The sequence below is a fragment of the Neomonachus schauinslandi genome, chromosome 10 (genome assembly GCF_002201575.2).
Source record: "Neomonachus schauinslandi chromosome 10, ASM220157v2, whole genome shotgun sequence".
NCBI lineage: Eukaryota > Metazoa > Chordata > Mammalia > Carnivora > Phocidae > Neomonachus > Neomonachus schauinslandi.
The window spans coordinates 111,776,110-111,793,826 of NC_058412.1; the positions used below are offsets into that span (position 1 = coordinate 111,776,110).

At 37.5% G+C, this 17,717-nt stretch overlaps 1 protein-coding gene across 1 annotated transcript; it reads left to right on the top strand.

Moving 5' to 3' along the window:
* The first annotated feature begins 1,186 nt into the window (after positions 1–1,186).
* DEFB126 (defensin beta 126) lies at positions 1,187–6,098 on the top strand. Its single transcript, XM_021689258.1, has 2 exons — positions 1,187–1,244; positions 5,842–6,098. The coding sequence occupies exons 1-2, from the start codon at positions 1,187–1,189 to the stop codon at positions 6,096–6,098; spliced, it is 315 nt and encodes a 104-aa protein (XP_021544933.1).
* Positions 6,099–17,717: the final 11,619 nt, after the last annotated feature.

A 17,717-nucleotide genomic window follows, 5' to 3' on the forward strand; every position in this document is an offset into this window, starting at 1 on the left:
CCATTGGTTGTCTGAGAAATATGGAGGAAGGGGAAGAAAGAAATGGATTTCAGAGAAGCACAAGAAATCTTTGAAGGTTGAAGGAGGTATTATCTTGATTGTGGTGGTGGATTCACCGATGTTTGCATATGTCAAACTCATCAAATTGAACACTTTAAATAATACAGTTTAATATATGTCAGTTATATCTCAATAAATCTGTAAAAGAAAGGAAAAAATAAAATCTCTTCACAAAGAAGGAAATCTCTAAGATCTTATGAATTCCAGTCACAATCCAGAGGGTCACTTAAAAAATTTTAATGCAATTTACAGTTTACTCTGACTACCTGCCTTAAACCATCCAGAGGAAACAACTATTACTAAAATGGTATGTATCCTTCCACCCCTTTTAGCTGATACTTTTACTGACATACATACACACAATACTGTTTTACATAAATTAGAATCATTATTATATTGTTCTACAACATTGCTTTTGCACTCAAAAATATGTTTAGAAAGACAAATCTGCTGCACTCTTTTTAACAGATGCATGGTATTAAATCATATGAAAGCACTTCATTTAATGATAATCTACTGATGGACTTAAAGGGGGATTTAAAGACATCTTTGTACATATATCTTTGATCACTGATTTATTTCTTTAAAAAAACTTTTTGAAGTGCCTATTATCAAAAGAGTATTAATCTATTCATTCAGCAATTATGTAGGTACTTCTTTGTACCCAGTACGAAAAACAGAAAAGAATCATATGTAGTCAGTGTCCTTAAAGACATTCCATTTTAGAGGGAGAGATAGGTGAACAGACTGTCACAATGCAGTAAGATAAAAACACTAATAGAATCAACACAAGTAGCTTGAAAAAAACAGGTAGGAGTGCTCAGACCTGGAAGATCAGAATAAATTACCCTTGTAAGTGCCTTTCTCTCCAAACCATACCACTCTTGCACCTTCTCTTCTATTTTTCACATTCCTTAAAGGCATGCCTAGTACAAGACTCTGAACAGTGGTGCCTCAATTAGAGCTGCTAGCCAATAGACTGCAGTTATGTTTGACACAGTATCCTATATGCTACCAGTCTACTGGCTGAGCGCAACCCCATTTAGAGAGGACAACAGAGACCTGTGTTCAGAGTCACACTGAATAGAGTTCTGGACTCCATAGAACCCACTGTCTTTCAGGAGCGATGAAGTCCTTATTATTCATCCTTGCAATTTTTTTCCTCCTGGCCCACTTGGTCTCAGGTAAATAAAATCTTGGGGAAGAAGAAACACTAACCTAAAACAGGGTCCTGCACATAGAGTTCCTATTGTCATACTGTCCATAGGACTGGGAGAAGTGTTCTCATAGGACAGGAGGCTGAGATTTGCCCTATTTCTTTCTTCTCCTTTTTTTTTTTTTTTGATTTTTATTTATTTGTCAGAGAGAGAGAGAGAGAGAACAAGCAAGGGGAGCGGCAGAAGCAGAGGGAGAAGCAGACTCCTCGCTGAGCAAGGAGCCCGATGTGGGACTTGATCCCAGGACCCCAGGATAATGACCTGAGCCGAAGGCAAACACCTAGCCACCTGAGCCACCCAGGCGTCCCTGAGGTTTGCCCTATTTCTTCAGAACATCTCTGTTCTAAGAGATCCCAAGGCTCTCACAACACAGCAGTGTCTATGGTTGGCAGTTAAGGAGAATAATGAGAATCCAAATGCAGAGATGGTCCTGTTGTTCCAACTCCCCCTCTATCCCATCACTTAGGGCCAGCCCTGCTTCACTTCACTTTGAATGGCACCAAGTATTACTCCTGAAGTAACAATTCTACAATATTACTTCTTCTGATTTTCTTGGTCTTACAGAGAAGGCCTCCCACATTTTTATTCTTGGATGTGATTAACAGGACAGGAAAGGCTGTTTCTAAATATCTATAGGACTCTAAAGTGGAAAAGTGAAGGAAACTATCCTGGGTGGACATGGGGGAAAGATTCAGAACTGCTGGAAGTCCCATGTCACATTTTAGGCTACTTGTGTAAGCATTCCTTCTTTTTCATTAATTCTATAGTTTATATTTACAAAATTAAGACAGGAATACTGCAAGTATTTGGGAAATCAAAAAATTGGCTACAATTTATTTTTATTTTATTTTTAAAAAATATTTTATTTATTTATTTGACAAAGAGAGACACAGCGAGAGAGAGAACACAAGCAGGGGGAGTGGGAGAGGGAGAAGCAGGCTTCCTGCTGAGCAAGGAGCCCGATGTGGGGCTCAATCCCAGGACCCTGGGATCATGACCTGAGCTGAAGGCAGATGCTTAACAACTGAGCCACCCAGGCACCCTATTTACTTTTATTTTTAAAGATTTTATTTATTTATTTGAGAGAGAGAGAGAACGAGCAGGAGAGACAGTGAGCAGTGGGGAAGGAGTGGAAGGAGAGGGAGAAGCAGGCTCCATGCTGAGAGCCTGATGTGGGGCTCAATCCCAGGACCTGAAGATCATGACTTGAGCCGAAGGCAGCCACTTAACCAATTCAGCCACCCAGGTGCCCCCAAAATTGCCTACAATTTAATAACATCTTAGATTTCCTAAATGTTGACCAAGTCATATGCATATTTCTAACCTGATTTTTTAAATTTAACATTTTATGAAGAAAATTTTACAGACCTTTAAATATTCCTCAAAAATACAATTTGCCATAGATGTTTATTATTCTATTTTTATACCAACATTTACTTGGAAAGACCTCTATTGTATCGTTGCTTTTTCCAATGTGTCAGTATTATAAACAGTGTTGTAATCTAGTTCATAAATTATTGTAGGATTTCTGATATATAAGCAAATTTTAGAAGCTCCATTTCCAGGTTACAGCATATTATTTCCTATAGGGAACCACCATACATTTTTAAATGGCCACTCTTAGTATATTAGTGCTTTCTCACTAATTTGTTTAGTTTTTACCAGATGAGTATATTAACTTTGAAACTTGATATTACTGTAAATATTGTGTGCTGGCTTTTTAATACCTTTATTGATATGTACTTTCATACCTATGTCATATAGAGCATTATTTTTTTTTAAGGGAACTGGCATATAGTTTCAAATGGTTACTCTTAGTATATTAGTGCTTTCTTATAATTTGTTACTTTTACCTGACAGGTGTGTCAACTTTAGCATTTCATGTATTGTAAATTATTGTGTGTTGGTTATTTTTAACTTTATTGATATAGAATTTATACACCATATAGTTCACTTAAAGTGTATAAATCAATGCATTTTAGTCTATTTAGAGAATTGTGTAACTATCATCATAATCTAACTTAGAACCTCCTCATCATCCTAGAAAGAAACCTTGTGCCTATTAGCAGTCACTCCTCACTATCTCCACACATCCAAGGCAATCACTTATTGGTCACTTTTTAATTTTTTATTAATTTATTGAGGCATGAAATTTTCATTTTCATATCAAATCTATTGGTATTTTTCTTTACATTCTCCATTAGCTTAGAAAGTTCTTCCCAGTGTTGAGAACAGTTATTCACCCATGCATTATCTATGGTTCTATTTTTCGCACTGGCCTATATCTCATCTGTAATTTTTAAATATATGGCACAAAGTGCCAGACTAACTTTTTGAGGACGAAATTCCTAACAGAAAGATAGTTGTGTTACTCGACAGCCTGCCTCCAAGGACACTGGTCTCCATTCTCTACTACTAGCAGATTGTTCAAATTGAAGGATAGGAGAAAATTAATAATGGTATGAGAGGTGCCTCAGAAAATGTTCCTGGTCTAATGTAGTCTCAAAATTCTATGAGTTTAGATTATACAATTTCTCTCCCTGCTTCTGGAACATTGATGACATACATGACATATTCACATGGTGTCCTAGTTCTAAACCAAAGGGCCCGGAGAAAATTCAGTTCCCTTTCTAGACAAACACAAGCAATTCAGGATTATTCTGTGAGATTAGCCAATCTATCTCCAAGATCTGGTGGCATTAAAAATGGAACACTTAGGAAGGATATTTGGGAGAGAAAATCCACAAAACATCAAGGTACATAGAACATCAGGAATGGAAAGAAGGAAACAAGAGACCTGATCTAAGATTTCCATCCATATATCCCAGCTGAAGAAAGATATTTGAGTGTCACATCCATGGAGATGTTTGAGACAGTGAGGAAGAGAGGATAAAAGAGGGCGTGGCTGGAAAGGAAGTGTAAGTCCAAGGACCATTGCAAGAACACTTGAGACACAGAATATGAAGAGGGAGAAGAGTCATGGAAACAACGGAAGGCCCTCAGGTACATCAAGCTCTTCACTAGCTCATGGCCTTTGCATATGCTATTCCCTTTCCTTCTACCATCTTTTAGCTCTTCACAGAGCTGGATCCTTTTTATCTTTCATGTCTAGCATCAAATATCACTTCCTTAGGGATAATTTCCTCTATCATCCTGTCAATAGTAGCTCTAATTCAGTTGCTCTCTGTTACATTACTTCTTTCCTTAATAATACTTAGATCAACCCGTAGCTATTTACTTGCTTGTTATTTTCTTTCTCCTCTTTTCCAATGTAAGCACCTAACCTTGCCTGTCCTGCTTAATTCTGATTATATATATTTTGGTTAAATAAAAGAAAATATGACTCAACATAGAGCAAGATGGGGAAGGGTCCCAACATCTCTTCAAGGTCCTCTATATGTTAAACCATGTGATGGAAGACTTTGTAAATGTATATAATATGCACGTATACTATGCACATACAAAATATTTACACCCTGCAGAATGTCTCTCTGATTAGTGTATTCCTAGTAAAATGCCTCTTGTATATTTTATTCCTAAAATTACCAGAAATTGTGCAGATATCTCAATATTATATGTAACCAATGTTTATATGTTAAAAATTTAGATGACTGGGGTGCCTGGGTGGCTCAGTTGGTTAAGCAACTGCCTTCGGCTCAGGTCATGATCCTGGAGTCCCGGGATCGAGTCCTGCCTCAGGCTCCCTGCTCGGCAGGGAGTCTGCTTCTCCCTCTGCTTCTCCCCCTCTCGTGCTCTCTGTCTCCCATTCTCTCTCTCAGATAAATAAATAAAAAATCTTTAAAAAAAATTTAGATGACTATCACTCGATACATTTTGAACATCATATGTAAGACAAGCATAGAGTTACATTCCAAATATAATTTGTAAGACCTCAGAAACATGTAAAGACATTCTGGAAATCCCCCCAAGTGTCAACAAAAGCTATGTGTGTTTTGGTAATTCTGAGGAGCATTACAACAATGATTTAAGCAGTTCATATGTTACGAGGATAGCTTGTGAGTTCTACTTAGGTGTTTAAATGTGTTTTGGTTACATTTTAGAAAACTGGGGATTTTGTGTTGATGTGTAATGATATGCTATATCTTTTTCCATTAAAAAAATGAAAAATAGAACTCGGTAAAGTTTGCATGCAGAATTCTCATTTCAGGAATGGTAAGCACTTACATATATACAAATCCCACATGTTTCTGTATGCATAAAATCTCATTTATTCCTCAGAGGAGGTTTTCACTAATAGGACAAATATAACAAAGCAACTGATAAAGACTCGAATAATCAATGCTCAAAAAACTTGCTGTTGAGCGCCTGGGTGGCTCAGATGGTTAAGCATCTACCTTCGGCTCAGGTCATGATCCCAGGGTCCTGGGATCGAGTCCCGCATCGGGCTCCCTGCTCCTTGGGAGCCTGCTTCTCCCTCTGCCTCTCTCTCTCTCTGTCTCTCATGAATAAATAAATAAAATCTTTAAAAAAAAAAAGCTTGCTGTTTTAAATTTATTTAGATAAATATCTTTGGCTTAATTAGATATAAATTTCCTTTATATAGGTCATTTATTTTTGAGAAGGTGTGAAAACAAAACGGGATATTGCAAGAAGAAATGCAGTAGTAGAGAACTTCGAAAAGATCATTTGAAATGGAGATGTAACAGACATAAGTTGTGCTGTGTTCTGGCTATCGACAACAAGATTAAACCCTTAAGTTCCAGAAATAAAATCTTCATGCCAACTGTTAAGAATCAACAACTATCAACTACTAAGAAACTGATAACTACACTAATGGTGATCACTACTTCCACTATTTGAAATTTCAGCCTCTGTCTCCTTATAGGATCCCTGGTTCATTAAAGCAAAGGAAGAGCCTTATTTTGGGTCCAGTCTTCTCTCTCTACTGCCTCCCCACTGTCCCTCCACTCACGTCAAATCTCCATAGCACCAGCAGTGCCAGGGGAGGGATGCAAATAAGACAGATGCAAGACACAAGTGAGGCTCAGTCCAAAACACTCATTAGGGACTGATGGACATTAGTGGTGTCATCACTAAAGACAGATTGCAGCCCACAGGCCCACAATCTGCCAGCAGTGATTATCAAACTTTTAAGTACATCAGAAACACCTGGAGAGACTGCTAAAACACAGACTTCTGGCCCCCACTTCCAGTTTCTGATTCTGTGGGATAGCCTGAGAATTAGCATTACTCACAAGTTCCCAAGTGATGTTGGTGTTGCTGGTCAATGAGTCATACTTTGAGAACCACCGGCCCATAATATGGAATGCTTGAAGGCTTCCTCCTACAGATTGAAGGCATTTACCAAAATTTTTTTTTTTAAGATTTTATTTATTTTCTGAGAGAGAGAGCACAAGCCGGGGAGAGACAGAAGGAGAGAGAAAAGCAGGCTGCCCCTGAGCAGGGAGCCCAACATGGGCCTCGATCATGACCTAAGCCGAAGGGAGATGCCTAACCAACTGAGCCACCCAGGCACCTGCCAAATATTTTTAAGTGGTTACTAATACAAAAGCATTCCTACAAAGAGCTTTCATATCCATTTTCTTACTGGATTTCCTACAACAACCTTAGGATATAGGTATTCTGACCTCACTTCAGAGAAGAGAAATACTGATTTGTAGACATTTGAACTGAGATGGACTTAACTGACCATTAAGAGCACTCTCTCACTATACTTTGATATTATCCAATTTTCTTCTTTCCATGGAAATCTGAATATAAAGGCCAACTTAGGATAGAAGGGAGAGCAAGAGTTCTGTAGTGTGACCTAAATACTGGTTTATTTAGCCATTCATGTTTATTCATAGGACTTAAAAGCTGCTCACATAAGTCAGAGGAAGTAATCAGAATGAAATATCACCTTCATTTATTCTAGATCTTCTCCAGAAGATTGGCCTCTGCCTCCTCAAACAGATACATCTATGATCTATGATATAATTCAGCAGAGGAGATTTGAGGGGTGGGTCATCCCAAACTAGCAGGACATCATTGCCTTTTACTCCCATGGCTCTCGTTGTAGGCAGAACTCGTGAACTCACACAGGAAGGGGGGTGGACAGAGGCAGGTCACTTCAGCAGAGGAGGGCAGTAGAAAAAAACATGAGCTTTACAGTCAGACATCTATGAGGTCATTCATGGTCCCCCATCTATTCATCTATTCAGTCTGTAGACAATTGATTTCCCACCTTCAAGCCTAAGTTTATGAAGCTGAAGAACAGAGAAAACATTTAGTCCCTCTCAGAGCACTTTGAAGGCTGCCAGAGTAGTATATTCAAATTTACTTACAACATAGGGACTTAGCCATAGCAGGCTGCTGATTCCTGGGTGAAGAGCAGAAAGGCAGATTTCCCGAGGGCCCTGCCCACTAGACCATGGCTGCTCTGCATGGGTATGGTGATTGGAAGACATGTTTCACCTGGGGGTAAGCTCATTACAATGCAGAGAAGGCTGTGACAGAGGTTAGGAACATAAGATCTCACTGAACAACCAGATGGGATTTTAAAGGCTCCTGATAGAACTCACTGTGCTTTCCTCTCACCAATCACCTTGATCACTATCTTGAAAACATCTGAGAGCTATGATCACTGTGATTACAGATGAGGAATATCATTTTAGTGCTGCAGCCTGAAACTTTACCCTCCTGTCCTTTTCCCTTACATCCATTCCTTCTTCATCCCATGCTTGAACTTAGGTGGCAAATAACCTTTCTCTGCTTTGTGGTTTTGCGGAGAAAAGGAACCTTCATTGTATGAGAATCACAATGTGCCAAGCACATTGATGCACAGTGTCATTAAATAAAAGCCTTATATAATAATTATGATAACATGATTAAAGCTGAGGAAACTGGAGCAAAACATATCTAGGTTCTCCTTTTACTACATTTACTTATTATGTGGTCTTTACCTCAATTTATTCATTGGTAAGGCAGGTATAATCACACACCAACCTCCTGGAATAGGTCTAAAAATTAAATAAGTCACTTTGAATACTGAGCATAGTCTCTGGTACTTAATGAAATGCTACAAAATGTAGGTTTAAAAAAAGTATGTGAGGTATATAGGTTATTCCCATTTTAAATATGAAAAATCTGAGTTCCTGTAGAGAAAGAGTCTTGACCAAGAACAGACAGCCACATTTGGGAAGCAGTTCTGCTGGTCCCAAGGCCATATCTCTAACCTATTTCATGCTAAATCTGAAGGTATCCTCAAGGCTGACTTCTAACCTGTTAGCTTTTCATCCTGCAGAGCAACAAAGTCCTCAAGTATGAGCTCTGAAAACCATGCACATTCTTACCTGTGCATTCAGGCTCTAGTGTCTGAATAAATCTTTTCCTTAAATAAATTAAATGAGAATTCAGTTTCAATGCACATCAGTATTTGAGTCTAATAATGACACTGAAAAGTTTGATTCCAAGACTAATGATAACCACAAAGTAGAAACCTGTAATAAAAAAAAATACGCAAAATATAAAGATAACGGAATCAAAGCATATTACTATGGAAAATTGTCAAATCACAAAAGAAGATTGTAAGAGAGATAGAAAGGAATAAAAGATCTGCAAAACACCCAGAAAACAATTAACAAAAGGGCACTAGTAAGTCCCTTACTTGGGATTTAGTACTTTTTGCTAATTATTCAGCCTTAAAAAGAGAGGGAAATTCTACCATTGCAACCATACAGATGAACGTGGAGGATATTATGCTAAGTGAAATAAGCCAGACACAGAAGGGCAAATATCAAGTGATCACACTTGCATGTGGAACTTAAAAGAAAAAAATTAAACTCACAGTAACAGAAAGTAGAATGGTAGTTACTGGAGACTGGGAGTGGGGGAAAGGAGGGGATAATAATCAAGGGTACAAACCTTCAGTTATAAGATTAATAAGTTCTGAAGACCTAATGTACAGCATAGTGACTATAGTTAGTAACAATATGTTGTACTTGAAATTTGGTAATAGAGTAGATCTCAAGTGTTCTCACCACACACACACAAATGGTAACTATATGAAGTGATGGATATGTTAATTAGTTTGACTTTGGTAAGCATTTCACAAAGTATACATATATTAAAACACCATGTGGGGGTGCCTGGATGGCTCAGTCCATTAAGCATCTGCCTTTAGGTCATGATCCCAGGGTCCTGGGATTGAGCCCTGCATCAGGCTCCCTGCTCAGCGGAGAGTCTGCTTCTCCCTCTCCCTCTGCTGCTCCCCCTGCTTGCACTCGTGCTCTCGCTCTCTCTCCTTCTCTGTCAAATAAATAAATAAAATCTTAAAAAAAAAACACATGTGTATACCTTAAATATATGCAATTTTATTTATCAGTTATACCTCAATAAAGTTGATAAAATAAAATCTTCTGAGCTAAATTATATTAGAGATACATCAACTGGACAATTCTTAGAGGGGAATTTATGCCATTTGATCCATATATTAGAAAAGGAGATAAGTTGAAAATAATTAGAGATTCATATTGAAAGAGTAGAGAAAGTTTAGTACATCAAGTTCAATATATAGCAAATAAGACAAGCAGTAAAGATGAAGAAAAGAAATCAATAAAATACAGAACAAATTTTTAATAAAGAAAGTAAAAAAAGTTTGCTCTCCTGAGATGAGAGTAGTGATCCAGGCACACAGAATTACAGAGACCAAAAAATGGTCAACACACAAAGAAATTAACTCACAACGGCTAATAGAAAAGCAGGACAAGTACATAAAAGTACATGAAGCTATGGTCTTTATTAGCCTAAACTATAAGTTATATAATATCACTTGTGTTATTCTATCTTGCTACAATGTCACATTCAAAGGAAAACAGACCACAATCAAAAGTAAACAAAAACCCAGTCTGGTATTAACTGAGCCTGTGGCTGGCCAAACACTCTATCCCATTACATTTTATTATATAACCATTTCATAAAGAGTTATTAATTGTAAGCCATACATGTATATGATGAAACATGTTCAAATATTATAGAATGAAATAAAACATGAAGTAAAAATCCCCTGAAATAGCCCCTCAAAAGGAAACATTTCTGAAGTTCGATATTCTCCTTAGAATTCTCTCCCTATCTAAATAGTGTAACCTCATTCCTTTATTTATGAAGTCAAAATTGTACCTAGAACTCTTTGATATGACTTGTAAGGTTTTAACTTAGTGATTACTTCCCCGTACTCCCTCTTCTTTTTGTTAGTAATATTATTCTTTAGTTTCCTATTAGTTGAATTTATGATATGAAATCACATGTGCAAATATTTTATTTCTATTAACTTTAGGTATTATTTTGGATTCCTCATGATGTTGAAGACACATCACCTCCTTTGCCCAACACATCTACCTACTCTGTCAGTTATTCATCATGTTTACATTGCCAAGCTGTCAATTCTGTTGTAATGTTAGAAGATGTGTCTCAAGATTCTTGGAACATGGTGACCGGAATACAGTTCCCTTCTCCTCCTCTGCTCTGAAGAGACTAACTAATTCGCCTGTGTCAAGGAGCTGATAACAGTTCTAGACAGGTGCACAAGTCAGGACGGTAGCTCTATTGGGCTACATGCAAAGAGAAATGTTGTGAGGTTTTTGGGTTTTTTTTTCCCCTTGACTGAGCTAGAGAAATTCCTGGCAGTCCTGAAGAAGTTCCCAGTTTTCAGAGACCTATGGAAGCCCTGGAGAGTCAACATTGGCCCCACATGAATGTAGGAGACTCACTTCCCCCAAAGATATTTCAAAAGAGATTGAATAAATACCTTGAGCCCTCTCTGCCTTTTAGCCTGAGAGTGCATGGGTGCGGGATAGCCATGAAGGTTTCTACCATGTGCCTCAAAAAAGAACTGGCAGACTGCTTACTTATACATAGCTAGCGCAATGGAATAGAAACTGCTTCAAATTCATATGCAGAGAAAAGATTAAATTAAGTTTAAAACTATGCTTTCCCAAATAAGATATTCAAGGTAAAAATTTAGGGAATACTAGTCAGACCCAATTTATTAACCTAGATAATAAAGTGCTAAAAATACCTGAAAGTATTAAAAACAAAACAAAACTAGAGAATGGAAATAATGAGGAAGTAGGTGAGAATCTGCAGGAGAGATCCAAAAACCTTCAGGAGAGTTTCAGAAAAATAAAGGATGAAAATGTAAGTTGATTGAGAAAAAAAAAGAAAGGAACAAGGTAATTCTTAAATTAAAAAAAAAAGACAAGTCTGCAGATTTAAGTGAGTCATTTGAATCTAGGATAGGTTGACAATAAGAGACACTCACCCAGGAATATCCAGGCAAAATTCCTGAAGACTAAGGGTAAGAGGAAACCTTACAAGCCTCCAATCAGAAAGAGCAAAATATTAACAAAAGAAAAAAGAATTAGACCAACAACTCACATCTTATCTGCAAGACTAGAAACTAAAATATAGAACACAATTAATATATTGGAAAGCAATGTATAAGTCTGTGAAGACTTCTGCAAGGAAAGGGTTATACCCCAATAATTATATACCAAGTCAGACTTCCTATTTCAGTCCCAAATGTAAAGAGTTTAGAAGTTGTCATTCCAACCTTAAAACAATAAAAAGGTCATTTCTGAGCATGTGTCCTTCCCTTTATGTGTGTAGCTCTCTAAATTCCCCAGTACATGGGGATTTTGGAATCCCTTAACTTCCCAAAGCAATTTCCCTCCATTTTTTCCTCCTAGGCTTTCAATACCCTAATGATTGCCTCAGCTGTAATCTCTGCTTCCAGGAGGCAACAAATTGTTCATTTTCCTTTCAAAGTTTTCGATGAATGCAGACAGTTTCTGCCCTGAGTGTGTTCTGAGTTAGGTAAAATAATGGCAAATGCTTTGTGCCAGTCCTTTAGGTTTACCCCTGATTAGGTTAGAACAAATCAGCATAATTCTTTTTTTTTTTTAAGATTTTATTTATTTATTTGACAGAGAGAGACAGTGAGAGAGGGAACACAAGCAGGGGGAGTGGGAGGGGGAGAAGCAGGCTTCCCACTGAGCAGGGAGCCCGATGCGGGACTCGATCCCAGGACCCTGGGATCATGACCTGAGCCGAAGGCAGACGCTCAGTAACTGAGCCACCCAGGCGCCCCTAAATCAGCATAATTCTTGAGAATAAGGTCAGCTCACCTTAGTCTGCCTCATACACTGCAAATATTGGCTGCTCGTCTTCAGGACCACTGTTGAGTGAGGAGGCAGTTATGGCAAAGGCAAGAAAAAATTCTGCAAAGCTTTCCCATCATTTAAAAATTTCCTTTTCCTTGATTCAGGGTTGTTTGGTTGCTGTAAACCTTTGACTAATTTCCAGATTTTCTGAAAAAGTTAACTCTGACACTTTTGGCTTGATTTGTCGATGTTTCTATGTAGGGACGGGCGCTTGGAGCCACCTGCTCCATCACCGCCACTGATGTCACCCCATCCATCCCTCCTTCTTCATGAATGGTAGCATGTATTTACAGGTGAGTAATTTGAGCAGCTTGCTCTCTGCCTGTAGAATTTGGGGAGTTCAACAGTCTTCTTTCATGTATTTCTGTCTCTGGCACTTTCAGTCCAAGCTGGCCGTTTTTCTGCAGACACAACCTTCTCAAGAACCTTGTGCGTCTCCTGTGTATGTCTTGGGATTCATTCCATTAGACCAGATACCCCTCTCCAAAGATATTTTCCGGATATCCTATCTCTAGTCACAGCTTCTGCTGAGATGGCTGAGGGGATCCATTAGTCACATGCCTAATCTCTTCAAAGAAGCCTCTGAGCGATTGAATACTATGAACTTGCCATCCTTCCAAGGCATTAGCAAAAGGCTGTCTAGCCACACCCTTAGGTTTCTTTCCAGAACATGCTTTACTGACAGTGGATCTCCTAATTTTAATGTCTTTTGTAATCTGGACAGGCAGAGAATTTCCAAATCATCAAGTGCTGGTTCCTTTTTGTTGAATTGATGGAATTCCTTTCCATCAATCCCTTTCCTCTTGCATTTTACTATAAACTGCACCAAGAATCCAGGCCCTGCTTTCAGCACATTGCTTGCAAATATCCTCACTTAAATATCCAAATGCATCACTTACAAGTTCTGATTCCCATATAACCGTTGAATGTAATTCTGCTAATCTTTTTACCATTATATATAACAAGGACAACTTTCCTCCAGCTTCTAGTAACATGTTCCTTCTGAGTCATTGCTAGCAGCATTTTTACTGTCCATATTTCCACCAAAAGTCTGTTTGTGATTATTTAGATGTTCCCTAAGGTGATTTAGTTTTTCTCTACCATGCTCCTCAATCCCTTCTAGGTCCTCTCTGACAAAGTTATTAGCATCCATATCCCTTCTAACAACTGCTCAACATAATCTAGACTTTATTCAACATGCTGTTCCCTAAATCTTGTAGTCACCGCCCAGTACCCAGTTCCAAAGCCATTTACACGTTCTTGGATATTTATTTGTTACAACAACAACTCACTTCCAGGAATCAAAATCTCTACTTGTTATCTACTGCTATTTTACCACAAATTTAGTGGCTTCAAACAACAAAGATTTATTACCTAATCTTCACAATCTTAGTTCTGAAGGTCGGAAGTCCAAAATCAATTTGGGTTAAAATCAAGTTGTCAGCAGAGCTGTGTTGCTTCTAGAGTTTCTAGGGAGGATTGTGTCTCCTTTCTTTGCAGCTTCTACAGCTCACCTGAACTCCTTGGTTCATGGCCTCTGCCCCATCTTAAAGTGCATAATCCCATCTTCATTTTCTGTCACATCTTGTTTTTCGTCTTCTAGTACCTGCTTCTTTCTTCTGAGGATCACTGTGATTACATGGTTTGGCCCAGACAATACAGGATAATCTTCCCATTTCAAGATCCTTAACTTAATTCTGTCCATAAAGTCCATTTTTCCATATAGAATGACATTCAAATGTTCTAGGAATTTGGACATGAACATCTTTTGGGGGAAGAGAGGCATTACTTTGTCTACCACATGCTCACTTCTCTTTTCATTCTTTTATTTTTTCCTCTTCAGTCTTCAGTTTTTGTATATTGTATTTATCTATTCAATTTGCTAATCTAATCATCTGTCATTTTTGACTCTTCTATTAAATCCATTTTGTTCTTATTTCTATACATTATATTTTTCAGTTCTAAAATCCCCATTTAACTCTTTTTTATTGGTTCCAATCATCTGTTGCAATTTTCTATCCTCTATCCATCTAGCTCATCTGTATTTTTCCTCTATTTCTTTAACACATTGATTGTTTTTCCATGGTTGTTTTAAAAGTCCTTGTCTCTTAACTCCAAATTTTGGATCATCAGTGAGTCTGGCATCATTAGTTTTCCACGCAGCATAACAAATCACCACAACTTTAGCAGCCTAAAAAACACACACATATTTATTATTTCACACTTTCTGTGATTCAGCTGTCTGGGCATAGCTTATCTGGGTTCTCTGCTTATACTAGAGTGTGTAAGAATTTCAAGATATTGGTCAGGCTTCATTCTAATCTGGAGTCTCAACTGAAAGCTAATCAGCTACCAGGCTCACTCAGATTCTGGGCAGAATTTATTTCCTTGCAATTGTAGAACAGATGTCTTCCTTTCCTTTTGTTTGTTGGCCAGGAGTTACCCTCAGCTCCTGGAATCTCTCCAAACACAACCATTTACTTCATCAAGCCATCAAGGAGAATCACTAGCATGAGTTTCTGGATGAACTCTTATATAATATAATGTTATTACAGGAATGACAACTCATCACATTTGCTGTATCCCGTAAGTTATATTAAATCACAGTTCTGCACACTCTCAAGAGGAACTCAGGAGCCTGAACACGAGGAATTACCGATCATTGGGGATCACCTTACAGTCTGTCTCACCACACTGCTTTTATCATATGCTTATTTCCCATTCTTCCTAAGTTTTATTTTATGGCATGTGAGTTTTATTGTATGCCAGATACTAGGTAAAATGGACTGATTATAAAGGCTCTAAGTGATGTTATCTCCAACCAGAAAATGTTCTCCCTTTCTCCAGATAACAAATAGAATAAGCATCTTATTACTCACTCTAACAAAGTATTTTGCTTGTTCAGGGCTCTGTTTCAGTGTTAGTAATGATACCACCTACATCTAGCTTTCCTGTTCGGCAGATAGAGCCCGCCAGTCTTTTTCTTGAGATTCTGATGGGTCTCAACAACCACAGCCCTAAAAGAACAGGGTATTCAAGCTCTGCTCTTTAGAGTTCAAATCTCTACTCTTCAGCCCCCTGACTCAGATAATTCATGGAACACTTCCACTCAATACACCCTTTAAACCACTACGTCAGACTTATACCCTATTGTGTTTTTTTACCCTATTGATTTATTTTATTTCCATCTATTATAATATTAAGACAGTATTATTACATGCATTCCAGTTAGAGATGGTTGTTCCTTCTGGGTGAATCCAACAAGTCATCATTATAAAATGACCCATATTTCTCCAGTAGTAATTTCTGCCTTAAATGCCATTTTGTTCAACAGTAAGAAGTATTCTTAAGTTGGTATTTATTTGCCTGTTATGTCTTTTATCATTTTTTTCACTTTCAATCTTTCTTTATGTTCTGTTTGTACATATATCTGTTGTAAACATCACCTAATTTTTGATCCACTGTAAAGTTAATCCATGAATTTTCCCTGTATCTGAATAATATGTAGAACATAGAACACTTTAATTCTACTCAATCCTCTCAATTTATTTTTTATATTTTCAGAATTTTGATTATGTTTTTAAATCTCACATAATACTTTTTATTCAATCCTGCCAGTTCTTAATTTGATTTATCCACCTTATTTTGGCTTGAAACAACTGAAATTTATTCTCTTAACAGTTCTGGAGGCCATAAGTCCAACATGTGTCTTACAGGACTAACATCAAGGTGTCAACAGGGCTGGTTCCTTCTGGAGCTTCTAAAGAGATTGTTTCCTTGGCTTCTCCATCTTCTAGAGGCTGTCCCCATTCCTTGGCTTGTGGCCCTTTCCTCCCACTGCTTTACACTTTCACATCACGTTTTTTCCCCTTCTGTCCTCAAATTTTGTCTGCCTCTTGCAAGGACACTTATGATTATATTATCTAGGATCATCTACACCATCTGGAGATCCTTAACTTAATCTTATCTGCAAAGTTCTTCTTGCCATATAAAATGACATTTACAGGTTCCAGGGATTAGGACCTGAATGTCCCCATTTTTGCCCACAGTTCAGAAGCATCTCCAGAAGGCCCTTAAGAATGATGCCCTATTGTGAGGGGTGGCTTGGATGAAGCTGAATTCCTGAAAGAGAATGTGAGTTCCCTGACTTACAATGTTAAAATAGTCAGTGAAGAGCCTGGCAATGCCATATTGGCTAATATCTTCCTTGTCCTCTGGCAGCTGGCACACTACAGCCTCCATATACGGGGAGGACATGTGGCTGGGCCAGATACTTGTAGTCCGGTAGGGCTAGGCACTCTGGACTCAGCATCCTTTGATCAGGGTAGCTTCAAAGCTCTCTGATTTATCCACTTTTATCACATTTTTAATTGCTTCTCCATCACAGACTTTCATCACAGAAAAATATGGTCATTTTCTCAACTAAAGTGTGTCCTTTAGAGTTTTCTTTTATTCTTTCATGAGATTTACTGATATCTACATCTCTGGAAATTTTTCTTTTTGAAAAAAAATCTGAAAAGGCTATATTTATATTTAATCTTAAAATACATTTTTGATGGATATGGATTTCTAGGTTGCATTTACTTTTTTTTTTTTTTGTAATATGTTGAAGAAGTTATTCCACTGGATTATGGCTTCTATTGTTGCTGATGAAAAATCACTTGTCAAGGTAACAGGTAATAGTTACTCTGTCTAAGGTTAAGGACCTTGTTTTTCCCTCTAGCTGTTTTCAGCTTTTCTCTTTCCTTGTGTTTTATCTAGAAGATCACCATTCTTATATGAAATAGTATTACTTTGAGCATTTCTGGAAAAAAATAAGATCTATTATTTATATGGCATAAAGATCCATTTTCAAATTCATGTAACTTTTTATAATTTCTGTCCTTTTCTCTGTCCTCCCCTTTGAAAACCAGATATTAACCAGACACCTAATTAATCAGGTATCAGCTTTCCTAAATTGACATTCTATGTCTCATACATTTTACTCATACTTTCCACTTGGATTTACATTTCAAATATTTCTTCACATTATCTTAATCATATTTCTAATTTCCAAAAGTTTGCTTTTTCTCCTTTTCCCTTTACATAGCATCATATTATTGTTTGATACAGTAAACTCTTGAATCCATCCAAAGACACTAATTACAGTTTATCTATTTGTCACCATTTATTGACTTATTCCCAAATTATAACTCTGATATGACCTTATTTTTTCATTTATTTTCAGTCATATTGCAGATTATTCTCAGCTCACCCCAAA

Excerpts from the sequence above, each read along its gene's own strand:
- DEFB126 (XM_021689258.1), top strand. The coding sequence starts at position 1,187 with ATGAAGTCCTTATTATTCATCCTTGCAATTTTTTTCCTCCTGGCCCAC. Across the intron at positions 1,245-5,841 it reads CCTGGCCCACTTGGTCTCAG|GTCATTTATTTTTGAGAAGG; the intron begins GTAAATAAAATC and ends TCCTTTATATAG.